Source organism: Anticarsia gemmatalis, chromosome 20 (assembly GCF_050436995.1).
Source record: "Anticarsia gemmatalis isolate Benzon Research Colony breed Stoneville strain chromosome 20, ilAntGemm2 primary, whole genome shotgun sequence".
Taxonomy (NCBI): domain Eukaryota; kingdom Metazoa; phylum Arthropoda; class Insecta; order Lepidoptera; family Erebidae; genus Anticarsia; species Anticarsia gemmatalis.
This window is the reverse complement of record NC_134764.1, coordinates 8,590,719-8,611,353: the sequence shown is the minus strand read 5'-3', so window position 1 is coordinate 8,611,353 and position 20,635 is coordinate 8,590,719. Positions and strand designations below refer to the sequence as shown.

Genomic DNA, 20,635 nt, shown 5'->3' with positions numbered 1-20,635 from the left:
GTTGGCCAGACACGGGATTCGAACCCGAGACCTAGTGATCATGTCGTATGTATACACTTCCACACAGAGGCAGTCAATTTAAAATTCTCATATAATAAAACTGCGTTATACCAAAATATACAAATTTATTAATAGTAATAGACAATAATTATTTAAAACAGGGCTGTGCCCTCATAAACTTTGTGACACAAGAGCCGTCAACAACACAACCGTAACGGACAAACATACAATTTCATTAAATTTAACAAACAAACGTCATATTTTTATAACTGTGCTATAATTTGATAGATTCACTGAGCCTCTTAGAGTTTTCTTTTGGAGATTCTGGAAGAAAACAAAACAAAATTGTTAGCAAAATAAATTTATATTAGACAGTTACAGATCGTAAGGATTCGTCATCAATTTTATTAAGTCGCTCGAATTTGTAATAATTTTTGACAACCGTACATTTACTGACACTATAGTCTTTAAAATATAGCTTGATTAGAATGACAGATGTCAAACTGTTTTGACTAGGGTTGTAGAAGTATTGATCAAAATCGATAGCGAAAAAATCGAATCTAAAATAATTATATTCGATTCAATTATTTTTGAATTAGCTTTTTACGAATTGTTGTTTTGAATCTTATTGTTTAAGCAAATTCGTATAGGACGACCAGCCCTACTTTTAACACCGCACGGAGACCTCTCCTAGTTTAGTATTAATTAGGATCAATTAAATAAAACAATGAAATTAAAGTTAAATAAAATTAATTTATTCAGTTACTGGTGCAATTCTGATGATAGGGATGAAGATGATAGTAATATAGGATGTGCAGTTAATAGTGCGCATCCTAAATCAGTATCATCCTCGTCGCTATCATCAGAATCGCTGGAACAATCTTGGAGATTAATTATTAATTCTTGGTCACGAATAGTATCAAAGTGTAATTCGCGATTAACGATTAGTCAGATGATTTACTCTTATCTATTGTGTCTCCTCACTAAAATTTTTGCAACATGACGTAGCCTTGTAGAGAGGTTGAAAATTATTAGGTTTATTTTTAAGACTAAAGAAAATAGTACTGATTTTTAGTTTAAAGGCTGATTGTATTGAATTATTCTGATTTCTAATTGAGGATCTTTATTTAAAAAATAGTTATAATGCTAGACAAGACAGATTTTTCGTGTTTCAATTTGTAATACTCGTTAGACGTCGCTACAAAGTTGTGTGCTCTGTTTTGCTTAGAACTGTCATTTTAATCAAGCTATATTTTAAAGAGTATAACAACTAGTCTTGTCTTTTGAAGACTATAACTTATCAGACAACTGACTAAGGATTACACAAATTATTTGGTCCGAGTAGGAATCGAACCCGCCTCCACTAATGCAATGGAAGGGACGAGGTGTAAAGTTTAGCCACTGCATTTCATAGCAGTCTAAAGCTCTAGAATTCTATTTAAGTTACAAATAGACAACGAGCTCGAAGCGCGTATACGTATATATACGTAATAGGTATACGCAGACTTACATTATTCTTTTATTTAAGTTATTGTTGACTCACACACCAGCATTTATAGCCTTAACGCTGGTGTGTTATAATAATGAAAAGTAAAAGTTACCTTTTTAAATATATTAGCCATCAGTAAGTTAGTCTTCTTGATATTCTCCTTCTTCTTATCTTCTTTCTTCTGTACTACTTCTGGCAATGTCTTGTAAATCTTCTCGGAGTGCTTCTTCATTTCACGTTCACTTATAAATTTTGGGGCAGCTGGAAATACATAAAAACACATTTAAGTACATAGCACGATACCACTGTCGTTGAATCCTTTCTTTATTTATTGAATTTAATATAGTCATAAATTTGTATCTTCAGTTGTCATCATTATCTATGAGTAGGGAACACACAGTTCAACTTGAAATGAGAATGGCATGTTTTTTCGGTGTCTTCATCAATTATCATCATATCTTAATCATTAACGTCAATATATACGTCGATCTGACAGACGTAAGGGCAGCGGGGATTTCGTTTTACTATAATATATTTAGTAATTTTTTAAACTAGAAGTCAGGTATGCATTGCGGAACCCGAAAGCGACCTTAAGGGACCAATTTCAAAACTAGTATAATTAAATGGAAAAACAACAAATCTCGGCAGATGACGTTGATTTAGGAGTTAAAAGGATTTATAAGAAAATTCATAAGGTATTGGGCGGGCGACCCATAACGGAATTGGTCAGAAAAGGCGTAAACACTCACTTTTCTTTCGTCTCATGTCCAGGCCGATCTGTTGCGCGAGTCGTCTCAGTTCATCCGTACTCAACGTGGTCAGGTCCGGCTCACGTTCGACATGCACTGACAACAAGTTCCTGTGGGCTGCGCGCTCGTTTGCTCTGAAATACACCATAAATACGGTTATTTATAGTTTTAATAGAGGCTCTCCGCTGAAACACCAATAGTCGCGTCAATGGTTGCTTATTTACACTGGTCGTTAACCATGGAATGCAACTGGCCATGACCTTGGTAAAAGTTGCTGTTTCTTCAATAGACGGCAGGTAGTAAAATTCCAACAATTTTCTTTCATTAGGGATTAAAGAGGAGGTCTAAACTCTTAACTAAATCTAGAATAGCGGTAATAAAATTTTATTTTAGATAGCAAGTTTAGATTATAAGTATCATTTAGATTAGTTACTGAAACATTGTGTTCAAGTTCTGCCTACAGAATAAATAAGCTAAGAATTGCAAACAAGACACATAATACTTTTGTGTACAAGATTACATTATTTACACGATACATTTTCGTGAATCTAATTACTTTATACAATCATAACTTAGCAATAGAACTCACCAATTCTCGTGACTTGTCTAATAGTGTGCAGACTACAAGGGTTACAAGGATTGCAATAATTGTCGTTGCAAGGATCGCAAGGATTTTGATGACAATGTCTCGAATAGCAAGGATTTGGGTCGCAGTAATACGTATTGCAAGGATCGCACGGGTCATAGGGTTTGTTGCAGTTCGGTAAACCTAGAAATTGTTAATTTACTGAGTGTAGTAGAATTTTAAATTACTTGTAATTTTTTCTACGACTGTTGCATTTTTGTCGGCATTTTATATACTTACTAATGTTTACAGTAAAGCTAAGAAGTGCAAGAAATTTTAGAATGGATAAAAAAAACAATTAATTTCTACAACGGCAATCAAATATTACATTTTAATCTAAAAATAGTGACTAATTGGAACGAAATAGATTTTCTAATCAACGACGTCAGAAGCGCAAATGAAGCTTAAAAGACACTATTTGACTACAATTTAATGTTTTAGACAGTCAGAAGTAAAAATATTATAAATTAACTATTATACATGGAGGCCATATAATTTACAAATATTTACATATAATTGGACTATATGTACCTCCACAACAGGCGTTATTCCCAATAGATCCCGTACATGAGGGGCGATGTACTACGATCATTTTCAAATGCGGGGAGCCAGAGTCTTGACGTCTGCGAGGAAGGTGAGCTCTATGCTTTATAATACCCGAAAATGTACACACTACCGAATTTTAGGGCAATTTTTGTTGATTTCTAGGGAAAAACTTAGTAAAGAAGATCAATTGGATGGATTTTACGAGAAGTGTTTGACAGAATATATCGTATTTTATCGTTTAGAACTGAAAATTATCAACTTTGAAAATCTCTGTCATTAATTAATAATGAACGATTGATTAAAATCTATATTTTAATCATAAACCGTTTAAAATATAGATTAAAGTTGATGCTTTTCTGTTCCAAAATAACTACATAAAGAGTAAAAAATCACTTACCGCATCTCATTGATGTACTTCAAACAACTTTGCCTTTCAGAGCACTTCTCGACGAAATCCGGCCTGTTCTTTTCCAAATACTCTCTCACTGTATACTGCTGAGCTCTTCTTATAAAATCATCAGTACTAGACCAGTCGCTCTCTTTCGGACAACTCTTAGACCTTTGACAACGATTCCTGTGTCCTTTTTCAACTTTATAAACCGTTTCTTTGCAAGTCTCCGTACATAACTTATCTTTGCATTTTGGGACTTTTACAACCACGTTCTTCAGTTCCCTGTTTGCATCACAAACCGTTTCCTCACTCATCATGCTTTCCGATGTCTGTAGAATGAGGTTGTAAGCGACACATTTTTTCTGCAATCTGTCTACAGTTTTTGACCTTTTGCATTTGTGTCTACAGCCGCAATGATGGACTTTTTTACACTCTTCACAATTGACAGACGTACTGCTGGAAACCTCGCATTTCTTTCCACATTTCGACCTTCTTAAATGATATTTCTCGCATTCTTTTCGTATTTTGTTTAATATTTTACATGCGGCGGAATCTGAAGTTGATGGTAGGTCGGTAGAACAAGGAAGGTCTGATGATTCGGTGCAATTTTTACTGTTAGACTTTGATGATAATTGAACGCCTTTGTCGCGTTTGCTACAGCAGTCAGCTTCTGATGGACGTAAAGATTTCTTAGACTTGCTTCCACAGGCTTGTGTTGTAGGTCTTTGTGGTTTTTTCACGTCACGATTCGGCGAAGGTGACGGCTTGCGTATCGGTTTATTTTTGTTACTAAAAGGAGATTTTGAAGAAGTTCGTAAATATTTCTTAGGTTTGTCATCACAGCAGTCTGGTGATTTAGGTCGTTCATATCTTTTAGGGCTAGAATCTTCGCAGCCTGAAGCTTTAGATCGCGGACTCTTCGCATTGTCACTTGAAACTGGTGTTTTGTCTTTTTCATCGCAACAACTAGGTGGTTTTGTTCTCGCACTGTCTTTAGGAAGACTGTCACAGCAATCGGGATCGGTACTATCATCAGTTTCAAGTAAGTAATTGAGAACAGTCACGATTTCTGTAAAGCATTTCTTCTTTTTAATCTTCATTATATCTCTTTTAGAATACCGTCTTGTTATGTCTTGTATCATGTTGATAATCGGATCTTTCAAATCATTATCACCTGTCTCTTTCACACACTGGCAGTCTTCGCAATTGCAATTACTGCAAATTTTCTTCAATTCGGGTTCCTTATTGCACTGGCAAGCGTCGCCGGAGCCGCAAAATTTACATTTGTCACTTCTGGGACTATTTTCTTCCGAAGTCGGTACCTTTTTATTACATTTGCATTCACCAACACAGCCACATTTACCACACGCTTTTTTCTCATCAATTTTAGGTTCTTTTTCTACAGTATCCGTTTGACAGCTAACACCACAACCTCTCGTGCTATTTTTAGTTTTTTTCGATTCATCTTCCGACAAATCTTTTTGGGTGCCTATATCCTTTTTGTTATTCTCTTTATCACTGCTTATAGGAATTCCTAAACTAAACATTGTTGTACCGGTATCAGTTTTAGGTTCTCCACAGCGCTTAGCAGGGGGTGTGACGGGTCTAGGTGAAGCTAAGGGTACTGGAGATCCTAGACCCTTCTCCGCAGTACCAGTCTGAGAACAAGCGCAAGGGTTTTCTAAATTTCCCGTATCGGTGTTTGCTCGACGAAGCGGCTTTTTATCTTTGACTTGCACTACTTTTGGGTATGTATTTCTTTGAGGTGACCTTGTAGACGTAGGTTTTGACAAACAAGATTTTTTAGGGGATGGACTTCTTCGGCCGGGAGAACTACGACCGCTCATAAAACTTCTACCACTCGAACTCCTACCACTTCGATCAGATACAGTATTATTTTTAGAACTGTTAACGCTAGATTGACATTGGGCAGATTTCGCGCATTCTACAGCAACACAAGTATTTTTATCTGCTATAGGCACTTTTACAGTTCCAACACCTTGATCAGCTTGTTCTTTAGCCTTCTTAGGTCCTGTAGACGCTAAACTCACCATGAGAGTCATATTAGTACCTTGTATCGGTATAGTGTAATCATTCGCAGGTTTATCAGGTACTGCATTAGAATTTTTTGACTCTATAATATTGATATCCGAATCTTTGATCATTCCACTGAAATTAGTTTCATTTGATTTTACTCCACAAACGTTTGTATTATTAGATCTCATGAGTTTATTTGATTCACTGTTAGTGTATACGTCACTGAATGTCTTTATTCGATCATTGTCCGAGCTAGATTTGTCAACTTCCCTATGTTGTTCACAAATCAACTGCGCGCAGTTGTTCACTATAGTTATATCGGATAAAGTCGGATCAGCTATCTTAGGATTAATACTTATTTCTGTCTGAAGACAACGAGTAGCTTCGTGGATAACGATAACATTATTCCTCTTTTCGGGAGCCACGAGACATTTAGTAGATGTCCCACACAGGTTTATGCCATCGGGATTGCCTTCGCTATTCGTACAGATCATTTTAATCAGTAAATTCGTTTGGGAAGACTGCGAACACCTTCTAGCATTGGAAGTTTTGTCTGAACTACAACTGGTATTGTCTATTTTGACTGGAGCTCTTAATAACTGAATACCGTCTTCGGAAGACTTTCGTGAACTGCCACATTGCGTATCAATAACATTGGCAACATCTTCGAATTGTATACCACGATTTGTTAACTTACAGCACTTGTATATCATGAAATCTCCCGTGTTATTTGATGAAGCAGGTTTTTCTTTGCACATACAAACGTATTTTATATCCCCTGTAGTTTTGTCTGGTATCATTCTGGCAACGTTCCTGGGTGATTTATCACGTTTGGATTTCTCATTACTACTGAAGTAAGGGCTGTCGTCATCGTGGTCAGGTTTTTTAGGACATTTTCCGCATTTCGGGCAATTAGAACCCTTCTTTTTTGTTCTCTCACATTCCTGGCAATAGGCACATTTTAACGGTACGTCTACCGCTGGTTTTTCAATAGACCCGCATTTTAAATTCACTTGCACAGAGCTATCAACATAATCAACTTTATTGCAAGGAGAATGGAGCGGACAACAGCAGTAATGGTTTCTACTCGTACCAGCTTCTATATCTCGATCAACTTGCATTTTCTTCTTCAAATTCGGCTTCTTCTGACATTCAGAATGACAGCTAGAAGAAAGAGTGAATACTGATTGGCTTCTTTGGTTTCTAGGCACTCCGACAAACCTGTCCAAGTCTATATTAGAACTAGGACCTCCTTCCAACTTGCTGGCATCACCCGACCCATCGTCATAGTTATTTCTTGTCAAATCCTTCATTAAATCTTTCAATCTGTTGTTTATTTTCGCTTCTTGTCGTACAGGTATTTTGATAGCGTTTTCCGAACCACCCAGTTTCTGTTTCAAAAACATTTCCTTGTCCCTCAAATGTCGTTTGTAAGATTCTTCACGTTTTAATGCTTCTAAGTACTTCATATATAGTTCTTCCGAAGATGTTTTGGGGAGAGCATTGTCTGATGATGTCTTCCCTCGACTGGATTCATCAGACTCTGTATTAGACGTCACCATTTTATTTAAATTAGTATTTTTATTATCTTTGTCAGTAGCAGTGAAAAGATTTGGGACACTCTGTGAGGTTGACGCTACAACATTCGCGTCAAATTTCTCCATCCGTAATATTGACTTTCTCGGCCTTTTCTGTTTGCTATCATCAGTATTATTTGCGTCTGACGTACTCGTCGTACTATTTCCTTTCACATCCATTTTCTTTGAGCTAAAACTGAGCCCAGACAAAAATTCTGTAGTAGATTCGTCATCTCTATATTTAGAATTTAGTAATCTTTGCACTATCTCTTTGATCAACTTTTTTTTCATTTCACCATCGTCGTATCGCTTTTGTAAAGTCACTTTTAAAACTTCGATGCATTTTTCTAGATCATTAGTTAAGGAATGTTTTGATCCTTTACTAGAATCAGTAGTTAGACCACCACTGGACTCTAGACTGGACTTATTTCCTGCTGTATTGTTATGTTCTGCTCTCGGCTCATTGTCGCTATTAGCTTTCAGTTGATTTTGGTTATAAATATGTCCAGGCATGTATTCAAAGCTTTCAGCTTCTGACAACTGTTCTCCACTTTTCTCTTGGGAAGGCAGCTCTTTGCTCTCATTACTCTTCTTCTTCGGTCTCACTCTTCTTTTAACAACTTTCGACTTCTTTCTTCTCAATCTCTTTCTTAAAGTATTCAGACTGATCATGACAGGTATCTTCTGTGAATTTAAATCTATAGGCTTTGGTTCGTCAATTGAACTGATTGATTTATCTTTGGTTTTTGGCAATGATGTTTGTATCTCCCTGTCCGTTCCCAAATGAGGTGTCATAGCAGTTTCCGTAGTCACTTTTTCAGGCGACACGTTGACATCTTTTCGTACATTATCAAAGGTAATCGCACCGTCTTTTTCAACATTGAAAGATATATGTTTTGTAAGATTAACATTAATTGATTGGGGCGGGTTTGAGTCTGAGGTATGTGGTACATTAACTTCAACTAAATCAACATCTTTTTTGATAATTCTAGTCATTTTTCTTCCACCACCTTTCTTCATTTTGGATTTGGCTTCACTGTCTTCTAATGGGGTAGAATGGCAGGTAGGGGGTCCAATATCTTGCTTCGAATCGTTATTAGAATACTGTTGTTTTAGAGCAAGTCTTTCTAAAGTACTAAGGCTCGATGCAGAAGTTTTTCGATCACTCTCATTGCCGTATCCTACGTCGGCTAACGAGTCCCATTCCAGTCTCCGTTGGGACGTAACACTACTAGTGGGTGACAAAGGCTTGTGCGCCGACAAATCTAATAAAGGATCGAAAGCTGAAAGGGAAGTGGGGCATTTTATTATGTATGTAAAAGGGGAGCAAGTGGCCTGAATGACTGACTCAATTTCGTTGCCTTTAGAAAACCATTAGGGTCATTCACACCTTACCCAAATTGGATGTTATGTCAATATGATTGATGTTTTAATTCAAGAAATGTTTTTGACAAGTTCTGAGAAATTTAAGTGTATCATAAGACCGCGTGACATCGCTTGCATGTCGCGCGAGGTCGTGAGTTCAATTCCCACACGTAACTGATATAATATGTGTGATCTACATGGAAGCTTCAAGCCTGAATTTTATATGTTTAGAAAGATTCTGTGATAGATGTTTAAATCATAGTGTGGTATATAATAATAAATGACATATTACTAAGACACTTTTAAAATACATATCAAGAGCTAAAAGCTGCAAAACGAAAATAAATACGACCATATTTATGATACACTAGAGGACGCCCGCGACTTCGTCCGCGTGTAAATCCCGATCACTCGGGAACTCCGGGATTAAAAGAAGCCTATGTATTATTCTGGGTCTTCAGCTACCTATATACCAAATTTCATCGTAATCGGTTCAGTAGTATTTGCGTGAAAGGGTAACAAACATCATACATATATACATTCTCACAAACTTTCTAATTTATAATATTAGTAGATTTTGGTGAGGAAAAGTAATATTCTAAATAGAGTGTTAAGAAAACTTACATTTTTGTGAATGATTATCATCAGACTTAAGAGATTCATCATCAGTCTGTCTGGAGATGTCGGCTGGAGCCTCCTCAGTGATGATCGGTGGAGATTCTGTTTGAGGTGAGTCAGTCTTTGTTCTTGGGTCATCGGACTGAAAATCAAGAACTTAAGTTATAGTTGGTTACTTTTTTATACTATGGGGGGTTGATGGTTTTTGTAACTATAATATAATGTAGTACTGACAACTCATGTTGTTAGTTAATACCTGAAATCAGATTTTTTTTTCGCAAGCACCTTTAGTTTGAAGACCCTAAGCACTTCATGTAATAACTATAGGTAGTTATGGACAATTAAGCAATGTAATAATATAAAAGCACACTTAATATTCAAGATTTAACCAGAAATAGATAACACTTTTTCACTTGCCAATCATTAGAAAAAGAATTATAATGCAGCCCTTATTTCTCTACTGATTTCTTTGCTCTCAGTCATCCTATCTCTATAGCCTCCTTTATCAATGTAATAAACACAATTTTTCCATACTTTTAGCCTACAAATAACACAAATTACCTTCCAATTCCTTTGTCTAACACAAGCTAAAAATTCCAAATGCTTTATACAAGAATGTCACAGAAAATACCACCTCATTCTATGTAAGGAAATGAACTGTGGTTTTGTATACAAAGTTTACTAACTGTAGTTAAATGTTTCAGTTTTATACCAGTTCAAGAACAATAAACTACCCCTGTTTATAGCTAGGGGTGAGTTTCAAGGCTGTTTCAAATAGAGCCGTTTTAAAATGTGGCTTTGGAAATGGTTATGTAATGCCTATTGTGTTGCTTTTTAGTTGATTTGAGGATTGTATTTCAGTTTTTAGTGCTATGCTTGTAGATTAAATTTTGGAAGTTTTTTATAAATTGTTTTTTATCAGTGTTTTTTAATAAGAAAGGAGCTTCATTTTGATATTGTTTTAATTGCTATTAATGTAACAACATTATGACATTATTTTTGAAAGAATAGTAAATAAGGCATCCGTAATAACCATTTTTTTTAGAAAACACTCAACTTCTTAGACTTATTCACATCTACCTACAGAGGCTAGTATATAAATGTTTACACTCAGTAATGTGGCAAAGAATTTTACATAATGTATATTGAATGACTGTATTTTAATAATTAATGTTAATTATTATGCACCTAGTGATCACTCTTGCCATCAAACTAAAAGCCATTGACTTTATGTTGGGCATCTAACACTACAACTAACTTACTTAGCAAAGTTGGCCTTGAACAATAAAATCAAATATAAATTTGTATAAATGGTAATTAAGAAGGTTGTTGTAGCTCACTAAAACATTAACATGTAGGTTTAAAATGTTGTGGGTTTTGAATAAATACAGATTTAACACCAATATTTTGAAATACAATCATATCAAGGTCGAGTCTGATAAAAACTGATTATTACTGCATTCAGTAATTTAAAAACATCTTCGAAGAGTCACCAACTAAGTACTAAAGTGAATGGAAGGCTTCTTAACGATTTTAAAGTAAGAAAGATACACATACCTGTGAGCTATCAGGCATCGAACATCGTATTGATATTCGACAAAGTTCCTTGGCGGACGAATCACTTCTACGCCCGCCAGAATCTGACGAATCATTTTCACTCTTCATCTTCCTCCAAAACAAGCCACTGGTGTCTTTTATATCACTCTGAGCCGTGGATAACGAGAAGAACTGCTCCAAATCCCTCTTTCTACCAAACTTCTTGTAATAATCAAGAATCAATGCGTTCACAGCACATTGTGAATCAATATCCCTGGTTGAAGTACTCGCGGCGCCAGCTTTATCAACCTCATCGCTTTCCATTATTCAGTAAACTAAACCAATATTGAAAACGTCTGATATAAAATTGGCGACATCGTAATTTTTGTTAACGGCTGGAGGTGGACATTATTCAAATGTTTGACGTTTTCAATAAACAAAACAAAAGACGGCTTTTTAAAAAGACGCGTTGACTTTGAAATCTAGGTTTTTGGGTTAATTTCACGGATACGTAATGGCGTTTTGTTGTTCGTTAAAATTATTATTTTAAGCAATCACATAATAATGTTGGAAAAAGCCTTATTTTATAATAACAAGGATCGAAACAATTTAAAATACAATACATTTTTAACTTAAATGAGTAACTATTTACACTAGTTTTGTTTTCAATTGAATTAAACGTATCTGTTGAGCTGTCAAATGCAGTCTGACAATTGACATTGTCAAAATCTAATGATTTGTAAACTGAGGGGTGTTTCAAGCTGATAATTTCTCCGATTAATTAAAAATACAGCAAAAATAATTATCAATATCGGTAATAACTGAAGACCACCGAAAATGTCCAGACAAACATCCAGGCTTGACCCCAAGAAAGTTGTAAGTAACAACATAATAAATCTTTGAAAATATAAATTACGCGTACGTTTCACCAAGTTATTCCTGATTTTCTTCAGAATTCCGAGTTGCTGACGCTTACATATGGAGCGTTGGTGTCACAAATGCTGAAAGAGACTGAAAACTCGGACGATGTTAATAAACAATTAGAAAGAATAGGGTATAACATGGGCGTGCGGCTTATAGAAGACTTCCTTGCTCGCACGACGTCTACCAGGTGTCTGGAGATGAGGGAAACTGCTGATAAGATACAACAAGCTTTCAGGTATAATCTACTTTATTATGCCCTTATTAAATTAATGAGATTTTTCACTGTCATTTGGTAAGTTCAAAAGTTACATTTTGACTTAGATTTCTTTGTAAATGATAGTTTTGTAGGCTGACTTACTATTTCCTATTATTTTTCCTGCTTTTTGTGTTAGGGTACTTTACTCACTTGTAGGCCTAGGGTGCCCAAACACATCATAGTTAATCACTCAAACAATATAGAACAAAACTAAAGCTTAATTAAGTAAAACAGTCAGTTTCTACATTTTCTTCTGTTTAAAAAGTTTGAATGAAATGTTTCCAGATTGTATCTCAACATGCAGCCAACAGTAACAAGCTGGAGTAGTTCTGGAGATGAGTTCTCTCTAGTCTGGGACCAATGTCCGTTGAGCGAGTGGGTAGAGATGCCCAGCAATGGGCTTAAATACTGTGCTCTTATACCAGGAGCCATCCGAGGAGCTTTGCAGATGGTCCAACTCGATGTACAGTGCTGGTTTGTGCAGGTATGATTATGCATAGCTACCTAATCTAGTCTAGATTTTAAATAAACAAAATTTAAGGAAAATTTTGTGTTAAACGCCATCTAGTGTTGCAGTAACGTACTATGGCTAACTATGGTACGTTTCGGTTTCATTTGACTTACCTAGTTCACTTGAAACACAGATGGCGCTGTTATTTATTTTGTATTAAGACTATTTTTTAACTGTCCCGACTTTCGTAATATGTTTTCATAGTTCTTTCGTGCTTATTTCGTACATATTTTAATTAGTTATAATTATATTTTTCAGGATCAACTGAAAGGTGACGCAGTGACTGAATTACGTGTGAAATATATTAAGAGATTAGAAGACGCAGTACCGGCCGGAGAAGATTAGAATTATTGCAACTATTTTTATTTTATTCTTATAGAGTCCACTTATTTGCAAGTTTAATAAAGTTAAATATTTTAGAGTATAGTGTATTCAAAGAAAATAAAAGATTTTCAAATAGTACATTATGTACAATGCAAGTTATTAAGCAACATTTGTATAAATCTTGCTTAAAAATCATCTTTAAATAGAAAAAAAAAATGCTAAAGATATATGCAGACATGCAACCTTTGGTCTCTTCCTTGTGATAACAGACATAAAATCACGCCTTCTTTCCATAAGGGTAGGCAGAGACCAGAGAACGCATTTTGTACTATCCTTATTAAAATTCTTTAAGATAATAAGACATGCTAATTGCATAACAGTTGTAGTGTTTTAAGCTATTGTCAAATAAATAAGTTGTATTTGCGGCATTGTTTATGTTTTATCATTGTCATTATTCACGAAAATGGTAATAGCATACTTGCGAATGAAACCCAGGGAGAGAAGTAAAAAGTAGAGATTGTAATTGAAAATTATTATAAGCAAATATCTATGTTAAAAGATATCTGCAGCGATTTGTTATTCCTGATTTAATAAAGAATTTGTATTATTTAACATTAAAATCATGTGTTTTACTTATTTCTGCTTTATTAGTAAAGAAAATCCTGTTTGCGTAGTTAACGAGAATTTATTGAACTTGTACTCGTAAAAGGTTTATCTAAAATTGACACTGCTAATTTTTGTTGTGAATAATGTTGAAATTTTACTACACTGAAACATTTTATTAGACACTCATTTGATATCAATGAAAAAACGATACTAGTGACGTCACTTCGTATTTCTAATAAAATGTGTTTTTGACATATCATAAAGAGTAGCTGATTTGACTGGTAGTCAACTAACCTATTTTCAAAAAGAGTGCTGGCGTCATGCAGGTCGCACATTCATTGAGAACCAAAACATATTGTATTGAACTTACTCAACGTGGAATAAGTACAAGACATAGTAAAGTGTAGAAAATAATTACCAGCCAATCTCCACATGTGGTAGAAATGGATTCGAGTCTACCGATCGCCGACCGGCGCGGCGCTCGCGGCGAGTGACAGGTGAGTTTTGAGACATCCTTACCTATGTATTGTATTTTGCTATAATATAAGTCCATATAGGTAGTATAAGACTGACAAAATTACTTACGTCAAAATTTTAAGATAATCAAAATATTAGATAGAAATCCGATAATCCGAAATGTAGTTTCGCTGACGTACGCGAGAGGCGCTGCTCGTTTTCCACAGTCAAATCGAGTTGACATCAAAAGTATTACTAGTCCAGTCATTATAGTAAGTTCACCTCGGAATTCGAGATACCCAGCTGTAAGTCTGTAAATACTTGTATATTGACACCCTAAAAGTTGTCTCAAAACCTACATAATATGGTAGGGTGTACGCAACTATAAAATTTCAAGGTCCAAAGTCCCAAAAACCGGTTTTTTGAGCTTTTTTTGTAAATATCTCATTTCCTATGGAATTTTTGCATTCGTATTCATTACCAATATTGTACAGTATAAAATTCTCTACAAATTTTGTTTGAATATTTTTTTTTACGGTGAACCGTTTTCGAGATAGAGGGCGGAGAGCGCGCGGTCACAGGATCATTTCAAGTCAACCGGTGCCTCCGGTCGAAGATGCGCCATATATAGTTGATGAACTATCGATAAATCAATGATTATAATAATAAATAAATTTAACCCATTACTGTCCCACTGCTGAGCAAGGGTCTTCTCCCGTAATGAGGGAGGGGTTAGGCCTTGAGTCCACCACGCTGGCCAAGTGCGGGTTGGGGACTTTGCATGCCCTCAATAAATGTATTTAACAAATTTTATTCATGCAAGGTTTCCTCACGATGTTTTCCTTCACCGTTGGAGCATGTGACAATTATTTCTAATACACACATAACTTCGAAAAGTCATTGGTGTCATCATTTTCTTCATAATTATATTAAATCTATATCTTTTCAATAATACTGATTTATTTGTTTTTTTTCATCATGTAAGAAGTTATTAATATTAATTAGGTTAAAATTCAAATATAGTGCCTATATTTTCATGAAAAATTCTGCAATTACATGGGCAGGTAAGTGTTGATAAGTTAATTAATACTGAATAAAAAGTGGATAGGTTATGAAAAAAATGATAAAAAATAATTTAATAGTTAATAGAAATTGACAAATATTTATTAATCATTGATTTATCGATAGTTCATCAACTATAATATATATGGCGCGTCTTCGACCGGAGGCACCGGTTGACTTGAAATGATCCTGTGACCGCGCGCTCTCCGCCCTCTATCTCGAAAACGGTTCTCCGTAAAAAAAAATTCAAACAAAATTTGTAGAGAATTTTATACTGTACAATATTGGTAATGAATACGAATGCAAAAATTCCATAGGAAATGAGATATTTACAAAAAAAGCTCAAAAAACCGGTTTTTGGGACTTTGGACCTTGAAATTTTTTAGTTGCGTACACCCTACCATATGTAGGTTTTGAGACAACTTTTAGGGTGTCAATATACAACTATTTGCAGACTTACAGCTGGGTATCTCGAATTCCGAGATTCTTACCTAATTTAAGCTTAATTGACTGCACTATACATATTTTACACTGTAAACTTAACTCCGTGAACCAATAAATTTAAATAACGAGGAAAAACATCACTACATGTTATAAGATAAAGGAAAAACAGCATTAATTTTCACATTATTTACTTGCAAATACAACAGAAATTCAACCTTAAGTCAACAATTTAAGGTTTATAATCAAACAAAGCTTGAAACTATTGTGTTTTATTGTTTCCCGAAGTGACAATGGAGAATGTTACCTAATTTTGATTTCTAGCACTCCATATTCTCGTTTAAAAATAAAAAATACTGGTGAAAGAATTACTTCGATACGTCAATTAGTTTTCGATTTATAAGTAAAACAAGTTGAAACCGCACGACGCTAGCTCTCGGTGACGGTGTGACGTCACTTTACACTTGCTCAGTCTGGCTCACACAGTCCGCTTGCGGTCGCGCGCTAAATGCGTTGCAATTATTCCTAAATACTTTTAAAAATGTCCAATTCAAATACTAGGAAATCATATGTTGTGCCTAAATGTAATTTAATTTTATGTAGGTAAGTAAATAAGTAAAAATAAATAACTTCATCTTATAATGAAACAATTTTTTAACCGGATTGATCGCGAGTTTATTGATTTTACTGTGGCAGGAAAAATGTAAAATCAATAAGTACGCGATTATTTCGGTTAAAAATTGTTTCATTATAATATGCAGTGATCGTAAATATCTAACATATTAGTTACTTATATGTATAATATACTAGAAGCGGCCCGCGACTTCGTCCGCATGGAAACCCTTCCCGCGTAAATCCCGATCCTTCGGAACTCCGGGATAAAAAGTAGTCTATGTGTTATTCTGGGTCTTCAGCTACCTATATATCAAATTTCATCGTAATCGGTTTAGTCAAATTTGCGTGAAAGAGTAACAAACATCCGTACATACATACATACATATGTACATACATGCATACATACATACGTACATGCTTACATACATACATACGTACATACATATATACATATACAAACATACGTACATACGGTGACATACATACATATGTACATTCTCACAAACTTTCACATTTATTATATTAAGTAGGATTTTGGGGGCAACAAAACCTCTATTTGTTTCACAAAATAATTCGCAACCATTATTCCATTTATTTTAGGTAGTTTATCCGATTGCCCTTTTTCAAATCCTTTATCCATTTTATTAATCGTATAGTATTTACTATTATTATAAGTTATTTTATACATAAGCGGACGAAAACACAACAAAATACTACCCAAGCTATACTAAGACTACCAAAATACTAAGCGGGACGCGGCCCGCGCGGCGCGGCAATGTAGTATGACGTCACAGCCGCTCGCGCGGCTGCTAGCGGGACTCGATATTTTTCGAAATTTTGAATGCTTATAAAATCAAAACTATTCGGTATTTTTGCCTCAAACAAAAACTAGTTTATATGTATACATGCAGGCTATACTGTGTCAAAATTTAAAGCGATTTGGCATACCTAGTAACATTCTCCATTGAACTTGGGTAGGTACTTGGGAACATACATACAGTTTTCCACTTCGATCCCATATTTTGTCGATGGTCGCGTATTACACAGAACTTTAGAGGAGTAGCCTGGCACGAAATCTTGCGGAAAAGTGTTCGAATTCGTATGGATTAGCGCGTTCAAACAAATAAACAAACTTCAGCTTTATAATATTAGTAGGTAGGTACCTACCTACCTATAGATCCGAAGTCTAAACCTAAATGTGTGTCGGCAATACGAACCCTTGATTTCATATCTATCGAATATCGCTATCGAAGTGTTATTCGTACTTAGCTACTGGTACAGGGACCAAACGTAGAATTTTGAGCTATCTCTAACTTAGGTAGGTAGCTGTGGGAATGCTTTCCATTTCGCAAGAAAACCCGTTACCAGCAGTGGACCAGTTTTTTTTTATTAACGTCTAAGTACTGTCCCATTGTTGGGCAAAGGTCTCCCCCAAAATCTTCCCCGGCTTCTGTCATTGGTTGTCCCACGCCAATCCTCGAGATAGGTGTCCAAGTCATCACACCAACGTTTTCGTGGCCTACCCCGACGTCGCGGTCCTTCAGTGGGCCAGTAATAAGTTAAATTAATTTGATAACTTAATCAGCTTTTAACTTCCGAAACATGTAATAAAATCTAGTAGGTACTTAGAAACTTAACTTATTTCTATTTAAGTAAAACACTATAAGCGCATAGGTACTATATTATTTCGTGACTAGAAATAATTAGCTGACAGTCTTCCTCAGGTTACTTGCTAATTAAGTACTCTTCACTACAGACCGTGATTGCCTAATTAGGCATAGGACTTTACAAGCACTTACTTAATTTGAAAAACAAATGAAGCCATATAGTTGTAAGTATAGATGGCGTAGTTAATAATGTATCCGAACTATCCGACTACTGATCATAATGTCTCTGGTTCGATTTCCAGGCAATATTGTACAGTTTTTTTCTAATTTGTATTATTTCTCAATAGTAGCCCGGAGTTTAGTAACGTGACAGGTATATGCAAAAGGCACACAGGACTAACATTGTTAATCGCAAAACGTAGGTGTATTTCATACACCTCGACTTAAACCTTTGTGTGAAACTGGCATGATATTACGTATCTTGCCAGTTATACACACGTATTTATGTATCTAAAAAATGATTCTTCATAATTTTCCATTCACGAGTATGGAGGTATCCTGCTTGAAACAAAAAGACACGCGTAACCAAAATCCATTTTTTTAAAACAAAACAAACGCATAGATAAAAACTACTTTTTTATACGGTGTAATATCGAGAATGTCGATACGTTTCTGCTCTGTTAATTGTGAACAACGGCGGGAACAATGGTCCAATCCAATCAATACGATGTTGAGAGGGACTGAGAGGGTGCAATCCTATTGGCAGGGGATAATCCGGAGTGCAGAGTGAGAGCACACTTCGGGACATATGGCACTGTTGTTTTTTATTTGTATTTGTGAGAAAAATAACTAGTTTCAGTCCACGAATTTGTAAACGTGGAAAGACTTTCCAAAGTAAGAAGTATCCTCAAAATTGTTATGTTGATAAAACGATACCTATCCGTCCTTAAAAAGTCGAAATTGTTTTTCAAAAAAAGTTATCATTTGATAATATAATAGAAAATTATTTACAGCTCATCAAGCACTTTATACTATAAAACAATCTTGTCGCCGCGTCTGTCTTTATATTTGCGAAACCTTAAAATGGTAATCTACTTAACTTACTTTGATGATAGGAATTTCACCAATAGATACACCTACTCCCGCAAAAAGGATTGTTTTATTTTACTTTTTAAGCGTGTGAAACAAGAGCGGGCTGCTAGATTTTATAATCAGTTTTGTTATTGTCATGCTTCCCATTAATAAATTAAGGCCGGCACGAAAAGACAGCACATAAAAAAAGCTAAAATAAAGAATATTTTTCACAAAATATTTTTCATAGAACTTATGTACAACAACCGTATGTACCAGGCCACCAGAACATAGTAGTAGCTAGTTAAAACAGATGGAAACCAGACAATGAGTTCGTTAGTCATAAGTGCCCTCTTTTGGAGGGCGTCACTCCAAGCTCGTGGTGGAAAACATCAACAAAAAACATACACAACATTTAAATTACCAATAACTCTTATTACTAACACTTAAGGTCTATTTTCGCTTGTGTTTCTGTTTTATTATTGCAGTTAGTTTGGTGTAATTTCTGCTGTAAAGTACAGCACTGAATAAAAGTGCCTATCTACCTCTTTTTGATATGGAAATCTTAAAATATTATTTTTTTACTTACATTCTTGCTTAGGTACTTTGGAAAGTTAGTTCGTATGTTGTTAGAGATAGGTTAAGGGAAAATAGTGTCCTGAAAATAAATGCCTAAACTATTATATGAACCTTACGTACATGAGCTAGATTTTGTAAATAAATGTCTAGATGAAATTATTTTCCAACTTCACATAATATAGTTAAACTTTACCTAAGTAATAATAAAGTTTATCAGTGTAATTTATTTGTTTACAACATTTATTTATTTAAAACAAGTTATATCGTAGTTCTATACTACAATTTCGCTGACTAGTTATTTGCACATTAATGCTGAGAAAATACATTGCAATCATTTTCATACACAAAGTTTATTTAATAGTAGATATCAATTAAAGGTAAAAATCAACGGCTATAAAACTAATTAAACAGTTATTTCAGCGGTAAACAGCTTCACAATACCTAAGACGAAAGGTATTTTTTCCGGGAAATACTCAGAAAAAAAACACATAGGAAACCATCAACAGAAACTTGTTTACATTAAAGAATTTGAATTTTAATATTAGAAATTAGTCTCATATTCAATGATTCATTACAAAAAATCCCTTTACGTGTTAGTTATTGTTTTTTTCCTATTCAGGAATTTCCCAAAGTAGGTACAAAATAATACCTTAGGAAGGTCAACGACAACGAGAAAAGGACGCGTTAGTTCAGAACTTATATTTATACTAATGTTATATGTGAAAAGGTGTTTGATTGTCTGTCCCTATGCACGTAAAACAGTTGAAGCGATTTTGATGAAAGTTAGCAGGGTGATAGATCATAATTATATTGTCAAAGAACACAATTTAAACTCTCCTCTCTGTGGCGCGGTCGGAAGTATATCCGACTGCTGACCACTTGGTACCGCCTTCAATTCCTAAGTCAAACATTGGTCTATTTCTTATTTAGTTTATTTAATTTCAATGAATTAGTCTGGAGTTTGGTAACGGTCCCGGTATATGGCAATAGACTCACCTTTATTTTTTGGGACTAAAGTTGTTAATGGCGGAACGGTATTATTTCATATAATATGTCATGTATGTCTTCACCTTCGAGTATAGAAGTCGTGTTATTATCCTACTAATATTATCAATGCGAAAGTTTGTGAGAAGGTATGTATGTATGTATTTTTGTATGTATGTAAGGATGGATGTTTGTAACTCTTTCACGCAAATACTACTGAACCGATTACGATGAAATTTGGTATATAGGTAGCTGAAAACCCAGAA

At 35.0% G+C, this 20,635-nt stretch overlaps 2 protein-coding genes across 3 annotated transcripts; one reads left to right on the top strand and one right to left on the bottom strand.

The window, feature by feature from the left end:
- Positions 1-108: 108 nt before the first annotated feature.
- LOC142981556 (uncharacterized) lies at positions 109-11,382 on the bottom strand. 2 transcript variants are annotated; one of them, XR_012959939.1, is made up of 7 exons: positions 10,955-11,382; positions 9,404-9,539; positions 3,807-8,697; positions 3,395-3,486; positions 2,828-3,007; positions 2,239-2,372; positions 1,611-1,750 (listed from the first exon to the last, which is right to left on the bottom strand). XR_012959939.1 is itself a non-coding variant. In XM_076127555.1 (6 exons), exons 1-6 carry the CDS (start codon positions 11,255-11,257, stop codon positions 256-258), a joined length of 5,682 nt encoding a protein of 1,893 aa, XP_075983670.1. In that variant the 5' UTR covers positions 11,258-11,377; the 3' UTR covers positions 109-255. The 2 variants fall into 2 exon arrangements, 1 of the variants encoding a protein (XP_075983670.1); XM_076127555.1 differs by lacking the exons at positions 2,828-3,007; positions 3,395-3,486 and adding an exon at positions 109-324 and having other exon boundaries at positions 1,602-1,750; positions 10,955-11,377.
- Positions 11,383-11,647: 265 nt separating this feature from the next.
- Positions 11,648-13,376, top strand: Bet3 (blocked early in transport 3). Its single transcript, XM_076127506.1, has 4 exons — positions 11,648-11,809; positions 11,887-12,092; positions 12,399-12,597; positions 12,883-13,376. The coding sequence occupies exons 1-4, from the start codon at positions 11,771-11,773 to the stop codon at positions 12,967-12,969; spliced, it is 531 nt and encodes a 176-aa protein (XP_075983621.1). The 5' UTR covers positions 11,648-11,770; the 3' UTR covers positions 12,970-13,376.
- The last annotated feature ends 7,259 nt before the right edge of the window (positions 13,377-20,635 follow it).